Source organism: Mercenaria mercenaria, chromosome 6, assembly GCF_021730395.1.
Source record: "Mercenaria mercenaria strain notata chromosome 6, MADL_Memer_1, whole genome shotgun sequence".
In the NCBI taxonomy this organism is placed as follows: domain Eukaryota; kingdom Metazoa; phylum Mollusca; class Bivalvia; order Venerida; family Veneridae; genus Mercenaria; species Mercenaria mercenaria.
The window spans coordinates 82,168,379-82,187,277 of NC_069366.1; the positions used below are offsets into that span (position 1 = coordinate 82,168,379).

At 35.7% G+C, this 18,899-nt stretch overlaps 1 protein-coding gene across 1 annotated transcript in view; it reads left to right on the plus strand.

Annotated features, from left to right (window-relative positions):
* The window catches only part of LOC123549906 (uncharacterized), a 31,046-nt gene that overhangs the window by 10,063 nt on the left and 2,084 nt on the right, over nt 1-18,899 (plus strand). The window contains exons 6-12 of the mRNA XM_045338355.2: nt 679-1,419; nt 3,904-4,128; nt 5,713-8,664; nt 9,332-9,397; nt 11,734-11,892; nt 12,628-12,744; nt 13,260-18,530. Of these exons, the coding sequence (XP_045194290.2) occupies nt 679-1,419; nt 3,904-4,128; nt 5,713-8,664; nt 9,332-9,397; nt 11,734-11,892; nt 12,628-12,744; nt 13,260-18,530 (9,531 nt within the window). The remainder of the gene's footprint in view (nt 1-678; nt 1,420-3,903; nt 4,129-5,712; nt 8,665-9,331; nt 9,398-11,733; nt 11,893-12,627; nt 12,745-13,259; nt 18,531-18,899) is intronic.

The window sequence follows — 18,899 nt, forward strand, 5'->3', positions numbered from 1 at the left end:
GGTATGTCAACTGTATCTTTCGGGCTTGAAGCAAGCCAATTTCTCACATACTAGAACTTTCTGCCGGGGCCTCCGTGACCGAGTGGTTAAGGTCGCTGACTTCAAATCACTTGCCCCTCATCGATTCGAGCCTCACTCGGGGCGTTGAATTCTTCATGTGAGGAAGCCATCCAGCTGGCTTACGGATGGTCGGTGGTTCTACCCAGGTGCTCGCTCGTGATGAAATAATGCACGGAGGGGCACCTGGGGTCTTCCTAAACCATTAAAGCTGGAAAGTCGCCATATGACCTATCATGTGTCGGTGCGACGTTAAATCCAACCAAAAAAAAAAGAACTTTCTGCCTTTTCTTTTGGTTTTGCATGTCTACGCCGCTCCTGCTCTCTTCAACCTTATCTATCTTTTGTTAATCTGTCTGTCTGTCGGTTTGGTTGTCTGTCTTTATGCCTGTCTCCTTTTTGTTAGTCTGTTTGTATGACGTATTTTTATTCACATTTGTCGGATATTGTTCAAATAATGAACTTGGTTAATTATAACAGTTTCAAATAACTTTATTATTTGTTGCTGTAACATTTGTCTCAGTATGGTCTACTCTGAAACACGAAAATATCTTTGTTCATTTTCTTTTACTGTGTTTGTTTTCTATCATATCTTCCCTCTTTTATCCTTATTTTCTATAGAGACCACTGGTATCAAAACAGGAACTCAAACTTCAAGCACAATTTCGACAGGTTTGCCACCGTCAACTGGCATTCCATCTTCAACAGCAGTTCAAACATCAACAGAAATTTCATCAACAGAAATTCCGACATCAACAGAAATTCAATCATCAACAGACATTTCATTATCTACAGGAACTTCATCAACAAAAATTTCGTTATCAAAAGAAAGTTCATCGACGTTTTCTTATACAAAGAAACATACTTCAACTGAAATGTCTTCGATAACTAACAGTGTTTCAAAGAGTTCAACTATATCATTAATATCATTAACTACTCACACAATGTCGACAGATACCGCATCAACGACGGAACGTTCAAGTGCAATTACTAGTATTCCGATAACTTCTAGTTCAGTTATAACATTTTCGCAAGAAAGTAGCTCTACCAGGATGTCTTCAGTAGAAAGCACAGAGCAAAGTCAGAAAACTTCATCCACAACAGAAGCAAGGACGCTTTCAAGTTCAAGTCCTCAACGGGAGTCGTCAACTAGCTCATTACCATTGTTTTCAACAAGCTCAGTACCATCGTCTTCATCAGTCAGCTTTAGCACAACTGAAATACGCAGAACAAGCAACTTAAGTTCGGTAGATTTCTCATCTAGTACTACAGAGACTTTATCTACAGCAACATTTATATCGGTATCAACGTCTACACCTTCAACAACTGGTTTAACACTAAGGTCGACGTCAACAGTTTCGGGTAGGTCATCGATTTTTTCAACTCCTTTTAGCTTGAAATTATTCCGCTCATGGAACCGAAGTATGAAAATAGACTCTTATAAACGACGTCTAATTAATTTTAATTTTTAATGAATTAGAGCACCATTTTAATTTCAGACGTATTTTAAAGAACATTTTTGGTAACACCTGCTTCTTAAGCAGCATGTACAAATTTGTCAGTAAAAATAACTCATGCTTGTGTCCATCATAAACACAAACTGATCACATCTGTTCGTAAAGCTCATATTTATTGTATTTTCTCACCTATGAGAGCTGATATTCCAAACAAAATACAGCAATATAAAATACAATGTCAGCTAGGTGTGCTTTTTTGAAAATAACAGTTGATTAAACATTTGTAACATTTGTAATTCTTAATTATAAAATGACGTTACTGTTTTGTAACAACATTGATGCGAACTGGTTTATGTCTTCAATAATGCGGCAATCATATTACATTTATATGTAAATGGCAAGAACATTGAGAAAACAAATAAATTATCCGCGGGCATTTCTTAACCTGTAACACTAGGGTATGTTAGATTTACTTTGTTCTAAAATGATACAGGTAGATATACAGAAGGACAACAAGAAACAATTCTCTACTCAAAGAAATTCAAAATGTTAAGAGACGTACACATTATAAACCAATATTCAATTCACGAAGCGAATCGATGTAGGTGACTGTATAATTCTGAAGTGTTTTTAAAAGATACATAAAAAGATAAAACTATTAATGGAAATCAAACATTCATTGTTGTCTGATGTCAACTTTGATCAAGAATTTCAATTACGAAAAAAAGAACTTTGCAATAAGTTAAGTTTATTCAAGTTCGTTGAAGTAAATAGAAAAGATTAACATGGCGTAGTCGTATATTTAATTTTTATTAAAAAGTATTGGCATATTCATTTTTGAGAGTATTCATAGACATCGATGAAACAAGTAGATGCATGCTTCTAGGAAGGTTCATAGTCCACAAATAATTAATCAGAAGAATTAAGAAGACATACTGATCTGAAATAAAACATTTTTAATGGACATAGTCGTATTTTTGCAAATGTCTTTATTCATCCAAATGATTTAATGAATATTCACATTTCAAAGGTCTTCCAACGCAATACTATTTACCAATATATTTTTCATTACTAAATTAAATTAACTAATAATAAACTAAATCAATGTATTCAGTGATATAATTGTTTTTATTTTATCAACCCAACCCATTTAAAAAGTCGGAAAATACGAATAGATAAACAAATTTATTTCAAAGTGTAGTTTTGCAAGAGAAACGTTAAATAAATATTACAATATGAAATTCTACCCCGTAAAGGTCAACGTATTTCGAAAGGGGGATAAGTCATCCTAAGACACTTCTGAAATGATAAATAAAATGATATTTTTTCTAATGTCGGAAAGATAATTTTCACGGGATTTCACTTATTTGTTATCCCTTAATATCAGAATTACTTTATACACCAGGGGCCGTATTCATAAAGCATCTTAAGTATAAGTTTTGACTTAAGTTTAAGATTTTACTTAAGTTTGTGGTGATTTCAACTAAAGTCTAAGTAAAAACTTAAGTTCTAGTCATAAAACAGCTAAAACTTAAGATACGTAAGAAATGACTTAAGTCAGAAAATAAAATAGCGTGGTGAGTACGATTAAAGACTTAGTGTTGTTTTCTGATGAAAGCACTTCAAACATAATTGTGCATGTTGTATCTGTCTGAAATTAATGTTGTTTTTTTAATGTTTTCGTCCACAATAAAAAACAGGAAATACTTATTAAGTTGTTTTATGAATAACAAATAAACTTAAGTAAAATAAATTTCTAACCTAAGTTATACTTAAGTAAATATTCAATTTCTTATACTTATACTTAAGATGCTTTATGAATACGGCCCCAGACGACGAGTATATGGACATTTTTACAGCAGTAACTTTTAATGAGTGAACCTGTATAAAATAGACACTTATTCTCAATTAAACTAAAAACAATAGCTTTATTTTCTTTCTTACGACAGTCTTTTGAACTTTATTATTAAATTTTCATCTGGTGCCTTTGATTTGTTCTAATATCAATGATAAAGTTTGGTGAAAAATATTAGTATTTTCAGGGAATTCAGTGAAGACAGAAACATAAAACTGTTTCTTCAACCCTTCTGTTATCAATAAAAAAAAAACAAAATAAAAAAATCAACATAAAACAGTACATTTTGCTATTGCACATTCAGCCCTAGAAACAATGATATCAGAGTGGATTCTTTTTTATAAACCCTGTCCCAATTTATTAGGTACAAAATATGATTCTCATTCGATCTCTTTTAAACACATTGTCTGCCATTTACTTTTGAATTACGTTGTTATCTTATCAGTATTCAAGACATTTTAGGAAATTTTAAATCAAAAGTAATGTGTAATCGTTCTGTTTCTAGTAATTAACTATTCATTATTTTATCAACAGCTCTTCCAAGTTCATCAACATCAAGTAAATACATTTCGTCGACTGTTTCGCAAGACACATCAAAATCCGATTTAACCTCGCAGAAAGTTTCCTCAGTCAGGACTATTACAACAGGACGTAGCAGTGTAACCTTTTCAGAAACAATTTCCGAACGAAGTAGATCTACATTCTCAACATCAGATACAAGTGCCATTGTTTCGAGTTCTACTCATACTGTACGACAAAGTAAGTTTACAAATGATTTATTTTTACTACTGAAAAAAAAAAGAATTACTGAAATACAGACAAATTTGGTCAATATCTATGTACATCAACCCATCATTTGCTCTATAACTTATTGTGAACATATCTACAGCAAAATGTTGACTAAACGTTGCCCATCTTAATAATCCTTTAAGATACATATTGTCAACAATATCATTCTATATGTCTGAGTATGTAAAGTTTTGTGGAAATTACAATACGTTTATTATGTTATTTTCTGCATATTGACGAAGTGTTATTAAAGACATCAAACATAAACTATTACCGTAGGAAGAACCTCGAATATCTGGTTTCAAATGAAATGGGAGGTTATTAAAGAGAAGACATAAAAGGTATTTTATATGGTTATAAGTTTGTTGTCATAGATGCTGTATTTGTATCAAAAATACCTTTGCACACATCATCTTGGAAACTTAGTTCACAGACAAAATATCTTCCTTTTATCATTTCGATAATTGTCACTGAAATGTCTAGAATGCATTTTTAGCAAAGTATCATATCTATAACAGGTGTTACCGTATATCACCGGCGAATAAGCTTTGTTTGGTGTTCGAATACTAGTATGTAGAAAATATAGGTTTTGATGTGGGTTCGAGCCTCACTCGGGGCGTTGAATTCTTCATGTGAGGAAGCCATCCAACTGGCTTACGGAAGGTCGGTGGTTCTACCCATGTGCCCGCTCGTGATGAAATAATGCACGGAGGGGCACCTGGGGTCTTCCTCCACCATCAAAGCTGGAAAGTAGCCATATGACCTATAATTGTGTCGGTGCGACGTTAAACCCAACAAAATAAATAAATTGACATTGTATTGAAATCGACCGTTATCGTGTTACTTCTGGCCTGTTTCGCCGGGCCCTTAAGGGTGTTTCTCTTGTTGCTCTGTCTTCTGAAAAGGCATTGAGTACATACGTTTTTGGTTCTAAAGGTTTGCTTTTTATATTTTTATACACGAGCATTTTTGTGTTTTACATGCCATGCCTTTTTGTTTCCATTACGTGTGTTAGAGATTCACCTGGAGGGGATTACTTTTATTTACACTGTCCCGTGTCTTTGGAACATGGTGGGGGTAAGAGTGAGGTTGGGTGCGCACCATAAACCGGTTTAAGCTCCCCAGTGGTGTTTTTGCCACTGACCGTTCCATGGCGGTGCCCCACTGTGTTCCTTTGTTTGTTCGTTTTGTACTCTTGTGTAGGCTTTGTGTGTGTGCGCGTGTTTGTGTGTGTGTTCCTTTGTGTGTTCGTTTTGTCCTCGTGTGTTGGCTTTGTGTGTGTGCACGTGTATGTGTATGTGTGTGTGTTTGTGGTGTGCACGTCTGCGTGCTGTAGGTTTCGTTTTGGGGAGGCTGCGATTTTGGTACGTGGCATTCCCTGTTTGATATTTGTCTGTTGTTTTTTTTTTACAATAATATTCCCCTCTGTCAAGAAATTACGAGCATTTCTCCATTGTCAACTGAATTAAGTTTATCAACAACTGCACTGGACATTAAACCTAACTACTGCAATAGACACGATTGCTAATCCATATAGCACATTTAATTCCTCAGGTCCTGAAACAAGCAGTGTCATGCCAACTGTATACAGTACCACTAGACACAGTTCAACTGAATATAGTTCAACAACAATACGACCTTCCCAATTTGAGTCATCTACAACTTCTTCTACCGGAATCGAAACAAGCACATTTAGCTTAACAGAAATGAGTACATTCGGACAAAGTTCAACAGAAAGCAAATCGACATCTCCTTCTACAAGAACATCCACTCAATTCATTTCAGCTAAAACAACTTCACGCCCTGACACTACATCCACGCAATTTATTTCATTTGGAAAAGGCTCACCCATAAGCAAATCAACCCCTATCACTCAAAAAACATCTACCTACCTTTCCTCAACTGAATTAACTTCTTCGGACATCAATTCCACTCCAATCAGCACATTTACATCTGCGAGTACGGATATAAATACATCCACACTGTCAAAATTCAGTACACCAACAGTTATTTCCTCTGCATTGGTTACATCATCCACTGTTGGTTCTGCAGGCACTCGAACAAGTTCATATAAACCGACAGTAATTAGTACATCTGTAATAAGCTCAAGTGTATATAGCTCAACAGACACAAGAACTACAAAGCTGAAATCATCCACAATTTCTACGAGTCGAATTTATGCAAGCACATACACGTCGACAGAATCAAATACATTTGGAAAACGTTCGACTGTAAGTGAGTCGACGTTCACTTCCAAAATAACATCAAACAAACCAACTCCTACCCCTAAAACTACACCAACCCATTTCCCCTCAACTAAGTTAACTTCCACGGACTTAAGTTCTACTTCGTTCAGCACATTTACTTCTGCGAGTACGGACAGAAGAACTTCCATTGCGTATACTTCGACAGACAAACGAACTACTGACGTTATATCAACTACAATTTCTACGAGTCAAATATACAAAAGCACATACACGTCGTCGACTAAAATAAGTACATTTGCAGAAAGTTCGACAGAAGGAAAATCAAAGTTTACCTCTGAAATAACATCTACTCCCTATATCTCAACTAAAAGTCTTTCCACGGAGAGTTCTACTCATTTGAGCACGGTTACATCTGCTGCCACAGATACAAGTAGTTTGACACCGACGGTAATCAGTACACAGGAAATCTCTTCCACGGATTCCACTAAGTATACTTCTTCTATAGCTACTTCAGCAGGTCCTGAAACAAGCAGTGTCATGACAACTGTATACAGTACCACTGGACTCAGTTCAACTGAACATAGTTCAACAAAAACACGACCTTCCCAATTCGAGTCATCTTCAACTTCTTCTACCGGAATCGAAACAAGCACATTCAGCTTAACAGAAATAAGTACATTCAGACAAAGTTCAACAGAAAGCAAATCGACATCTCCTTCTACAAGAACATCCACTCATATCATTTCAGCTAAAACAACTTCACGCCCTGACACTACATCCACGCAATTTATTTCATTTGGAAAAGGCTCACCCATAAGCAAATCAGCCCCTATCACTCAAAAAACATCAACCTACCTTTCCTCAACTGAATTAACTTCTTCGGACATCAGTTCCACTCCAATCAGCACATTTACATCTGCGAGTACGGATATAAGTACATCCACACTGTCAAAATTCAGTACATCAACAGTTATTTCCTCTATATTGGTTACATCATCCACTGTTGGTTCTGCAGGCACTCGAACAAGTTCTTATAAACCGACAGTAATTAGTATATCTGTAATAAGCTCAAGTGTATATAGCTCAACAGACACAGGAACTACAAAGCTGAAATCATCCACAATTTCTACGAGTCGAATTTATGCAAGCACATACACGTCGGCAGAATCAAGTACATTTGGAAAACGTTCGACTGTAAGTGAGTCGACGTTCACTTCCAAAATAACATCAAACAAACCAACTCCTACCCCTAAAACTACACCAACCCATTTCCCCTCAACTAAGTTAACTTCCACGGACTTAAGTTCTACTTCGTTCAACATATTTACTTCTGCGAGTACGGACAGAAGTACTTCCAGTGCGTATACTTCGACAGAACAACGAACTACTGAAGTTATATCAACTACAATTTCTACGAGTCAAATATACAAAAGCACATACACGTCGTCGACTGAAATAAGTACATTTGCAGAAAGTTCGACAGAAGGAAAATCAAAGTTTACCTCTGAAATAACATCTACTCCCTACATCTCAACTAAAAGTCTTTCCACGGAGAGTTCTACTCATTTGAGCACGGTTACATCTGCTGCCACAGATACAAGTAGTTTGACACCGACGGTAATCAGTACACATAAAATTTCTACCACGGATTCCACTAAGTATATATCATCTGTTGCTACTTCAGCAGGTCCTGAAACAAGCAGTGTCGTGACAACTGTATACAGTACGACAGGACTCAGTTCAACTGAATATAGTTCAACAGAAATACGACCTTCCAAATTCGAGTCATCTACAATTTCCTCTACCAGAATTGAAACAAGCACATTCAGCGTAACTGAAATAAGTACATTCGGACAAAGTTCAACAGAAAGGAAATCGACATCTCCTTCTACAAGAACATCCACTCAGTTCATTTCAGCTAAAACAACTTCACGTCCTGACACTACATCCACGCAATTTATTTCATTTGGGAAAGGCTCACCCATAAGCAAATCAATCACTCAAAAAACATCAACCCACTTTTCCTCAACTGAATTAACTTCTTCGGACATCACTTCCACTCCTATCAGCACATTTACCTCTGCGAGGACGGACAAAAGTACATCCACACCGTCTGAATTCAGTACACCAACAGTTATCTCCTCTACATTGGTTACATCATCCACTGTGGGTTCTGCAGGCACTCGAACAAGTTCTTATAAACCGACTATAAATAGTACACCTGTAATTACGTTATCAACGTTTTCGTTCACAACTACAGACGTGTCGTCTTCTTTCATGTCATCTGCAATTACACTTGGTATGACTTTTTGTATTTTTATATTTTCTTAATTATCTTGGACATAAAGGAAGAAAATACTCTTGAAACTAAGAACCACTCGGCCAAGGAGGACCCTTTCGACGTTTCAAAGTAAAGAAAGTAATTGTTTCCTTTAAAAAAGCGTGATTATATGTTGCAAACGTAAAATAAATACAAACATGAAGGTAGTGAGGTAGACCATAACAGCATATTTAGAAAAATCACGATAACCACGTATTATTTTAAGTCGAAATCCGGTTATCCCTAGGTAAATACTCGTCCATAAAGATCCGAAAAAGAGTAGATATATAATTATTTCATCCAGGACCAGAAATCGAACCCGAAAGGCATAGTGACAGTACCAAGCAATGCTTGCTATTACTTTTCTACCAACTATTATGCCGCAACAACCGACGTACATATTATGCAAATATTGGTGATATGCGCAACCGGTTGCACAAAAAACATACATAAAAGTTGTATGCATTTATTCACACCACTGGTAGACGAAATATTGCTAATTTGTCAATGATCAATATAAGTAGTATTATTTATGGCATTATCTGTTGAATGATTTCTTCGTTCGGTTTTAAATTTTTTTAAAATAGAAATAGATTAATACATAAAATGAAAGTATCCTTAAGAGTATATCCGTTCTGATTTGCAGTAACATCCACGACTAATGTCTCATCTCCAAGGGAAACAAGTTCAGAACAGGTTTCCTTATCAACAAGTAATTACAATTCAACACTTGATTCGTCCTCAACAGTTTCACAAAGTGTTTCACAGGAAACAACAACATCCGCTTTTTCCACTCAGAGTACGAGTGTAGTTTCAACATCAATATCAACTACGAGTTTTGAATCAAGCGAAAAATCAGAAATACCGTCTGTCAGCACGGTTACACACAGGCGTAGCAGTGTCACTGGCATTTCAAAAACAGTTTCAACGTTCACATCTTCAAGTTCTCTTCATAGTATAACGTTGACAAGTTTGAAAGGCAAGTTAACCTGTCATTCATTAATCTTAGCCTTAGTTTAAGCACATGAGGAAAAGTCGATATATTTAGGGATATTTCATCGATACACATACTAAAAATGCAATTCAGTCGTTGTTTACGGTATAAGCTTTGATATAAAAAATTGTTGATTATCGCTATTCGATTAGAGGAGACAGAACTGCTACAAAAAGCTTTACATATACCGCAATACACTGAATAAAAGTGCTAGTTTCTCCGATCTCATTTTATTGTCTATTTTAGAGACTATGAGGATGATATATTGCAACTGAATCGAGTTTACAAAATTTCTAGAGTTGTAATAAAATGCGTGATAACATTATTTCTCTCTGCGGGATACTTTTACTTTTCAAGGAATTCTGATGATAATCATACTGGCGAACACCATTACGTACAGTTAGGCATGACATATCTTTTGAAAACAACATATTGTCAAATGGTTGCACGCGATTATGGCAAAACTTATACTAAATATATTGCTTTTATTTGTAATATTAGACGGTGTATTTTTGGGTACATGCCATAGCCAAAATGTCGTCTTTCCTCTGACGAAACGGTATTTTGGGGTTTAAATAAGATTAAGTGATAGCTGCATTTTTGTTTAGGGTATTCCTAGGCAATTTGAGCCTTCTCATTTGTTTGGTATAGTTCAAAGCATATTGTTTACATGTTTCAGCACCTTCATTTTCTATCGTGCATTTCTGTGCGCATTTCAGCATTCTCATTTTCCTCTGTGAATCATCATAATTTTATGTGTTTTGTGTGGTGTATTTCTGTTCTCACTGTATTTAGTCTATGACTGCAAATTTACTCGCCCTCCTGTTGTTCAGTGTATTTCTATGTCTATTCCAGAATCTATTTTTATGAAAACTTCAGCCTTGTTATTTTTTCAGTGTATTTATATATACAGAGCAAAACTTCTAAATTGACTGTTTTTGTTTTGCATTAACAAATTTAACAAGAATTCATACGACTTTGATATTTTCAACTTGCACTCTGACCTTTCAATGTATAATTATAAGACGAAAAATCAATTCTACCTTTCTTCTCAATACTATCCATGATATAAATTTCAGCTGCGTTCCATAATAAATACTTAACAGAGCAAATACATATTTTGGAATAGGAATTGTATATAAATAGATATCTCAGAACAAATAACACAAACATCTTAATATAACAAGCCAAAACGTGACAGACAAGTGGCTTAAAATACCTAGCTCTCACTGAAACCCCACAAGTTGACATAAATCAGCGTGGAAAACAATCGACAGCATTACATTACTGGATAACAAGAGCTGTGCGAGGGCACAATCGATTGTTATTCCAGTTGACATGTTATGACTGCAATAAGGAACATCTGTCTAAAGAAATTGTAGCTATAAAAGATCTTGTTAGGGGGATTTTTAATATTTTGATTTCTTTATTGTCTAGTTCGGTTCATATTATAATATTACATTGTAACTAAAGTCCGGGTTTGTTACCGTAGGCGATTCTTTTGTACCTTTTAAACACTTCAATTTTACAACATGCATAACGGACAGACACACAATCCAGAATTCTTTGCTACCTAATATAGTCAGTACTGTCTACCCCAGACGGTTTTGTTTTTAAAGGGAATGACAGAATTTTGTCATGAAACATATCAATGATAAGTGTGTATTATCTTGTTCAAGATGATTAAAGGAAAGAGAAATAAATCATTTAATCGAACATTATTTTGCTGAGAAAAACATGATGTCGCAAATATATGTTATAAATCCTCTAATTAAAACGATAACCATTAAAGACTCACTATCGTATTAAATCCGTGTATCTAAATAAGGTTGTGTGTGTGCGTGTATATGTGTTCGTTCTAAGGCTTGTCAGTAAAGTATAAATATAGCGTTTTTGTAACAGAATATTAAGTGTTCGCTCACTGCGAGTCCTGAATCTCTCTTCAGTACAATTCATGTTCATCTATTTCATCTCTTGACACTTAAATATACATATCTGTAACGTAATTAACAATGTTTGATGTTCCAGTATTTGCAAATATTTATTTCTTTCAGGCAGTTCCACAGTTGAAAGCAGTTCAGTACAGACAGAAACGTCAACAACGACCGTTATGTCATCATTACGCACACTATCAAGCATACATACAGAAAGTTCAACTGCTCCGATTGTCTCGACAGTATCATTTGAGCAGAGTTCATTTTATTCGATCACAGGTAGGATAGGAATTATGTCTCTGTCCCTTCTAAATTTTCTTTCTGTGTCATATGCGGATGCACAAAAGGGCACAAGCGCAAAAGCACACTAGTGCATGCTATTTACTTCTTTGTTGTGTAACTATAGTTACTATTACTGTATTCAGACCAATTTCGTCACCAATAACGTTAATTGCTGTTTTTTGCTTAATCACGATTAAGCAGTTTGTCCTTTGTTGTTAGTAGTTATAAAATTTCTTTGTATTTGAAACATGTTAAATGCAATTCCTTTTCAGTCGTGTCTGTAAAATTGACCAGTAAAACGCTTCTTTGTAATTAAATCATCTTTCATGTAATTCCTAACAAATAAGACGTCTTATGAATAAAACGCCAACCGTACTTGTATAACCAGGCAAAATGGGCCTTATTAGCAGGGAGTATTTATTCATGAGTAAACATACATTACTTTTTTTACTGTTGGAAACTTACAGCCAGACTATCTTTGTTCACAGGTTGCATTTAGCACAGGTTTGGTTTATCATACATTATCTTTCAAATACATTATCAAAACAGGGACCTGCTTCTACATACATGTATGTTGATACTGTGTTTGTTTTTATCTTGTATCTTCTCCTACAACAATTATGGCAAATCAAAGTAGCTCGACAATCACGTCATCATGGGCTGCTACGAGGTCATCTAGTGTAACCGAGTCTACTACACAAATGTTAAAAGTCTCATCTACATCTATTTCAGCGTCAACACATAGCGATACTGTAACAGATGAATTATCTTCCACAACGTCCAAAACACCTCTTACGTCCTCGATAAAAACAGGAACGACTGTTCTGTCAACAACTTTTTCTGACAGAAGTAATAATTCTTTTTCTTGCAACTGCTGCTATTAAATCTTATTTATACCTTCTTTCTCATTTTACTTTAGATCTGCTGTATCAGGTAAAAGGTTCTTCACTGACACGCATGCATCTTGCCTTTCTTTGATTCTAAACGTGGCATGTGCCTTGCTTTTCTAATACTTAATTTGTAGAATGAAATAAGACCTTTAATGGCGTGTTAAATAGAATAAACTACTTAGTCAGATTACGAGAAGCTTACTTTAGGTAATATGCATAAACTCTTAGATTAAAAGCAAGCAGAAACTGGCATATATTTCATAACTGATATTCTTTTTGCTATAAGATACCATTACTAAGTGTAATGTTGTAAACAGCTGAGAAACGCTGAATAACATTTGATAGCTTTCAAACGTTAAAAGATTTGTCTTTTACTTGCTATTACAATGATCTGCCTGTGCTTGTATTAAACATACATATTAACAATTAAATGCATGATATGAAATTTATTTATGAACCCTTTTGCCTTTTCAGTTACAGTCACTAGTGGATTTAGTTCCTTATCTAGTTCTATAACAGAGAGGTCCTCAAAAACTCCAACTATATCTACATGGACCAGGGAACCTTCTTCCACAACACCTGCTACCGTAATATCCTCAGACATCACGACTAAAGATATTTCAAGCACATTTAAAACGTCGCCTGAACTTACTTCCATTGAATTTAGTTCTACTGAGTTTAAGTCATCTAAACCCTCTACTGAAATAAGTACGGGTACATTCTCGACAACGGGATTTGGTATAAATGGGAAAGGGTCACCTTTGAGTAAATCAACATTTAGTCCTGAGATCACATCAACGTCTGTCTCAACTGAACTTAGTTCTGATTATACATCTAGTAGATTCAGCACCGATACATCTGCTCAAACATACACAAGTAGTAAACAGCCAACCGGAATAAGTTCAACGAATATCACTTCTTCTGTACCGACTACGTTTAGATCAACTTCCACAAAGACTGATGCAAGTAGTTTCAAACCGACTGTCTACAGTACCTCTGAAATCAGATCAACTGTATATACCTCAACTCAAATTGACTACAGTTCAACAGAAATTAGACCAACTAAATTTACGTCAGTCATAACTTCCACTAAACCTGATGCAAGCACAAAAATTTCGACAGAATTTAGTACATCTTGGAAAAGTTCGACTTCAGTCACATCAACTGTCCGTCCTGATATTACATCTACTCAGTTTATTTCCACACCAATTATTTCTACTGAACGAGGTTCTACTGCCTTTAGCACAACCTCTCATACAAGTATAGAAACAACCAGTTTGAGTCAAACTGTATTTAGTACTCAGGAAATCACTTCAAATGTTCCAACACAATTTAGATCTTCTACAATAACCAAAACTGTAAAAACTGATACAAGTAGTACTCGGCCGACAGAATACAGTACATCTTATATTAGTTCACCTGGATATAGTTCAACAGAAACTCGACCTACCAAATTTAAGTCAAGTACAACAGTTTCTGTTGAAACAGAGACAAGCACATACACATCAACTGAATTTATTTCTCGTGGAAAAGGTTCACCTGTGAGCAAATCAACCATACTTCCAGATATTACATCAACCCTGTTCGTTTCAACTGAAATCATTCCTACCGCAACTGGTTCTACTGAATCTACGACGACTTCTTCTGCGATAGAAACAAGTAGTTTTATACCAACTGTATTCAGTTCACCGGTTACCACTTCTATTGAGCCTACACAATTAAGAACTTCTTCTGCAACCACGACCGTTAGAAGGGATACAAGTAGTTTTGTTCCATCAGAACGTAGTACACCTGAAATTAGTTCAACTGAATATAGTTCAATTCAAACTAGAACAGCCACATTTAAGTCAGCTAAAACGTCTGCTGAAATAGTCACAAGCACATATATGTTGACAGAATTTACTACACAAGGAAAAAGCTCACCTTTTACCAAAACAACCTTTAAACCAGAAATTACATCAACACAATACTCTTCGACTGGAATTATTTCTACTGAGCTTGCTTCCACTGAAGTAAGTACGACTTCTTCTACCGAGATAAAAACAAGTAGTGATAGACCAACTGCATTCAGTACACCGGTGATCACTTCATTTGAACCGACAAAGCTTAGGTCTTCTGCTACAACCAGGCCTGTTGGAACTGACACAAGTAGTTCTCTTCCGACTGAACTAAGTACATCTGAAATCAGTTCAATTAAATACAGTTCGACAGAGATAAGAACTACCAAATCTAAGTCATCAACATCTGCCCCAGTTGAACCAACAAAGTTTAGATCTACTAGCACAGAAAGTTCTGTCGGAACTGACACAAGTAGATTTGTAACGACAGAACAAGGTACCACTGAAATCAGATCAACTGTATATACCTCAACTCAGATTGACTACAGTTCAACAGAAATTAGACCAACTAAATTTACGTCAGTCATAACTTCCACTAAACCTGATGCAAGCACAAAAATGTCGACAGAATTTAGTACACCTGGGAAAAGTTCGACTTCATTTACATCAACTGTCCGTCCTGATATTACATCTACTCAGTTTATTTCCACACCAATTATTGCTACTGAACGAGGTTCTACTGCCTTTAGCACAACCCCTCGTACAAGTATAGAAACAACCAGTTTGAGTCAAACCGTATTTAGTACTCAGGAAATCACTTCAAATGTTCCAACACAATTTAGATCTTCTACAATGACCAAGACTGTAAAAACTGATGCAAGTAGTACTCGGCCGACAGAATACAGTACATCTTATATTAGTTCGCCTGGATATAGTTCAACAGAAATTCGACCTACCAAATTTAAGTCAAGTACAACAGTTTCTGTTGAAACAGTGACAAGCACATACACATCAGCTGAATTTATTTCTCGTGGAAAAGGTTCACCTATTAGCAAATCAACCATTCTTCCAGATATTACATCAACCCAGTTCGTTTCAACTGAAATCATTTCTACCGCAACTGGTTCTACTGAATCTATGACGACTTCTTCTGTGATAGAAACAAGTACATTTATACCAACTGTATTCAGTTCACCGGTTACCACTTCTATTGAGCCTACACAATTTAGAACTTCTTCTGCAACCACGACCGTTAGAAGGGATACAAGTAGTTTTGTTCCATCAGAACGTAGTACACCTAAAATTAGTTCAACTGAATATAGTTCAATTCAAACTAGAACAGCCACATTTAAGTCAGCTAAAACGTCTGCTGAAATAGTCACAAGCACATATATGTCGACAGAATTTACTACACAAGGAAAAAGCTCACCTTTTACCAAAACAACCTTTAAACCAGAAATTACATCAACACAATACTCTTCGACTGGAATTATTTCTACTGAGCTTGCTTCCACTGAAGTAAGTACGACTTCTTCTACCGAGATAAAAACAAGTAGTGATAGACCAACTGCATTCAGTACACCGGTGATCACTTCATTTGAACCGACAAAGCTTAGGTCTTCTGCTACAACCAGGCCTGTTAGAACTGACACAAGTAGTTCTCTTCCGACTGAACTAAGTACATCTAAAATCAGTTCAATTAAATACAGTTCGACAGAGATAAGAACTACCAAATCTAAGTCATCAACTTCTGCCCCAGTTGAACCAACAAAGTTTAGATCTACTACCACAGACAGTTCAACAGAAATTAGACCAACTAAATTTACGTCAGTCATAACTTCCACTAAACCTGATGCAAGCACAAAAATTTTGACAGAATTTAGTACACCTGGGAAAAGTTCGACTTCATTTACATCAACTGTCCGTCCTGATATTACATCTACTCAGTTTATTTCCACACCAATTATTTCTACTGAACGAGGTTCTACTGCCTTTAGCACAACCCCTCGTACAAGTATAGAAACAACCAGTTTGAGTCAAACTGTATTTAGTACTCAGGAAATCACTTCAAATGTTCCAACACAATTTAGATCTTCTACAATGACAAAGACTGTGAAAACTGATGCAAGTAGTACTCGGCCGACAGAATACAGTACATCTTATATTAGTTCACCTGGATATAGTTCAACAGAAACTCGACCTACCAAATTTAAGTCAAGTACAACAGTTTCTGTTGAAACAGAGACAAGCACATACACATCAACTGAATTTATTTCTCGTGGAAAAGGTTCACCTATTAGCAAATCAACCATACTTCCAGATATTACATCAACCCTGTTCATTTCAACTGAAATCATTTCTACCGCAACTGGTTCTACTGAATCTATGACAACTACTTCTGCGATAGAAACAAGTACTTTTATACCAACTGTATTCAGTTCACCGGTAACCACTTCTATTGAGCCTACACAATTTAGAACTTCTTCTGCAACCACGACCGTTAGAAGGGACACAAGTAGTTTTGTTCCATCAGGACATAGTACACCTGAAATTAGTTCAACTGAATATAGTTCAATAAAAACTGGAACCCCCACATTAAAGTCAGCTAAAACGTCTGCTGAAATAGTCACAAGCACATACATGTCGACAGAATTTACTACACTAGGTAAAAGCTCACCCTCTGGGACGACACCTTCTTCTAGAATAAAAACAAGTAGTATAAGACCAACTGTGCTAAGTACACCGATTATTACATCCATGGAGCCAACGCAACTTTTATCTTCTACTAGAGGCACAACTGTTGGAACTGAGGTTAGTAGTCTTCCACCAACGGAATATAGTACACCTGAAATGAGTTCTGTGGCATATAGTTCAACAGAAGTTGAGTCTACTAAACTGCAGTCAACTACAACAACAACTGCTGAGACAGGTTCAAGCACATATAAGTCGACAGAATATAGCACAAATGAAAAAGGTTCACCTATAAGCAAATCAACCATATTCCCATATGTTTCAACTACCCAATTTGTTTTTACATCAACTGAACCAAGTTCTACAGAATTTAGGACAACTACTTCTACGGAGACAAGTAGTTATGGGTCAAGCGTATTTAGCTCGCCTATAGTCACTTCCATGGAACCTACACAATATCTATCCACCACTGTTGGAACTGAGGCAAGTAAACCGACAGAAATCAGTACACCTGAAATTAGTTCTATCGAATATAGTTCAACGGAAGTTGAACCTACTAAAGTAAATTTAACGACAACAACAATTTTGACGGAAACCAGTAGCTATGAAAAAGGTTCGCCTATAAGCAAATCAACCTTTCTTCCAGATATTACATCTACTCAGTTTGTCTTCACGTCTACTGAACAAGGTTCTACAGACTTTAGGACAACTACACCTGAAAGTACGGAGACAAGTATAGTCACTTCAATTGAACCTACAAAATTTTTATCCACGACTCTTAGAACTAAAGCTAGTAGTCTTCGTTCGACAGAATATAGTACACCTGAAATCAGTTCTATTGAATATAGTTCGACGGAAGTTGCAACAACTAAACTTAAGACAACTACAACAACAGCTGCAACGGAATCTAGTTCCTATAGAAAAGGTTCACCTATTACCAAATCAACCATTCTTCCAGATATTACATCGACTCAATTTATTTTTACTTCAACGGAACTTGGTTTTACTAAATCTAGCACAACAACTACTGCCAGTATAGAAACAAGTAGTTTTAAACCAACTATATTCAGCACACCAATAATCTCTTCCATTGAACCTACGGAATCTTCGTACGCACCAGAAAGTAGTTCCAAATTAATAACTTCTGAAATACCACAGTCAACGTCATCTGTAAAGCAGCTTACAACAACACTCGAGCATGTTTCATCTCCAACTGGTAAGTATTATATTTTAAATACTTTTCTAAATTTTTTTAACATTTTGACAATACTTTCACTTATTGTTTTGCGTCAATAAATAGTAAACCAAAGATATTCAGTTAGTTCTAAGCATTACATTTCATAAAAAAGAAATACTCGTGATGTCGAAAATGTAGAAAGTAAGTCATGCAGAACATACTTGATATAAAACTTCCGTGGGTTTAGCTTCGCCTTATATCGTCAACAAAAAAAAACCCAGTATATGCATGAATTGGAATGCTGCTTGCTGTACGAGAGGAAAGAAAAACAATTTTTATAGATATTTTCTGTTAAAATTATGTTTATGCTTTATTAAAGAAATATATATGGTACTTGTGAATCATTTT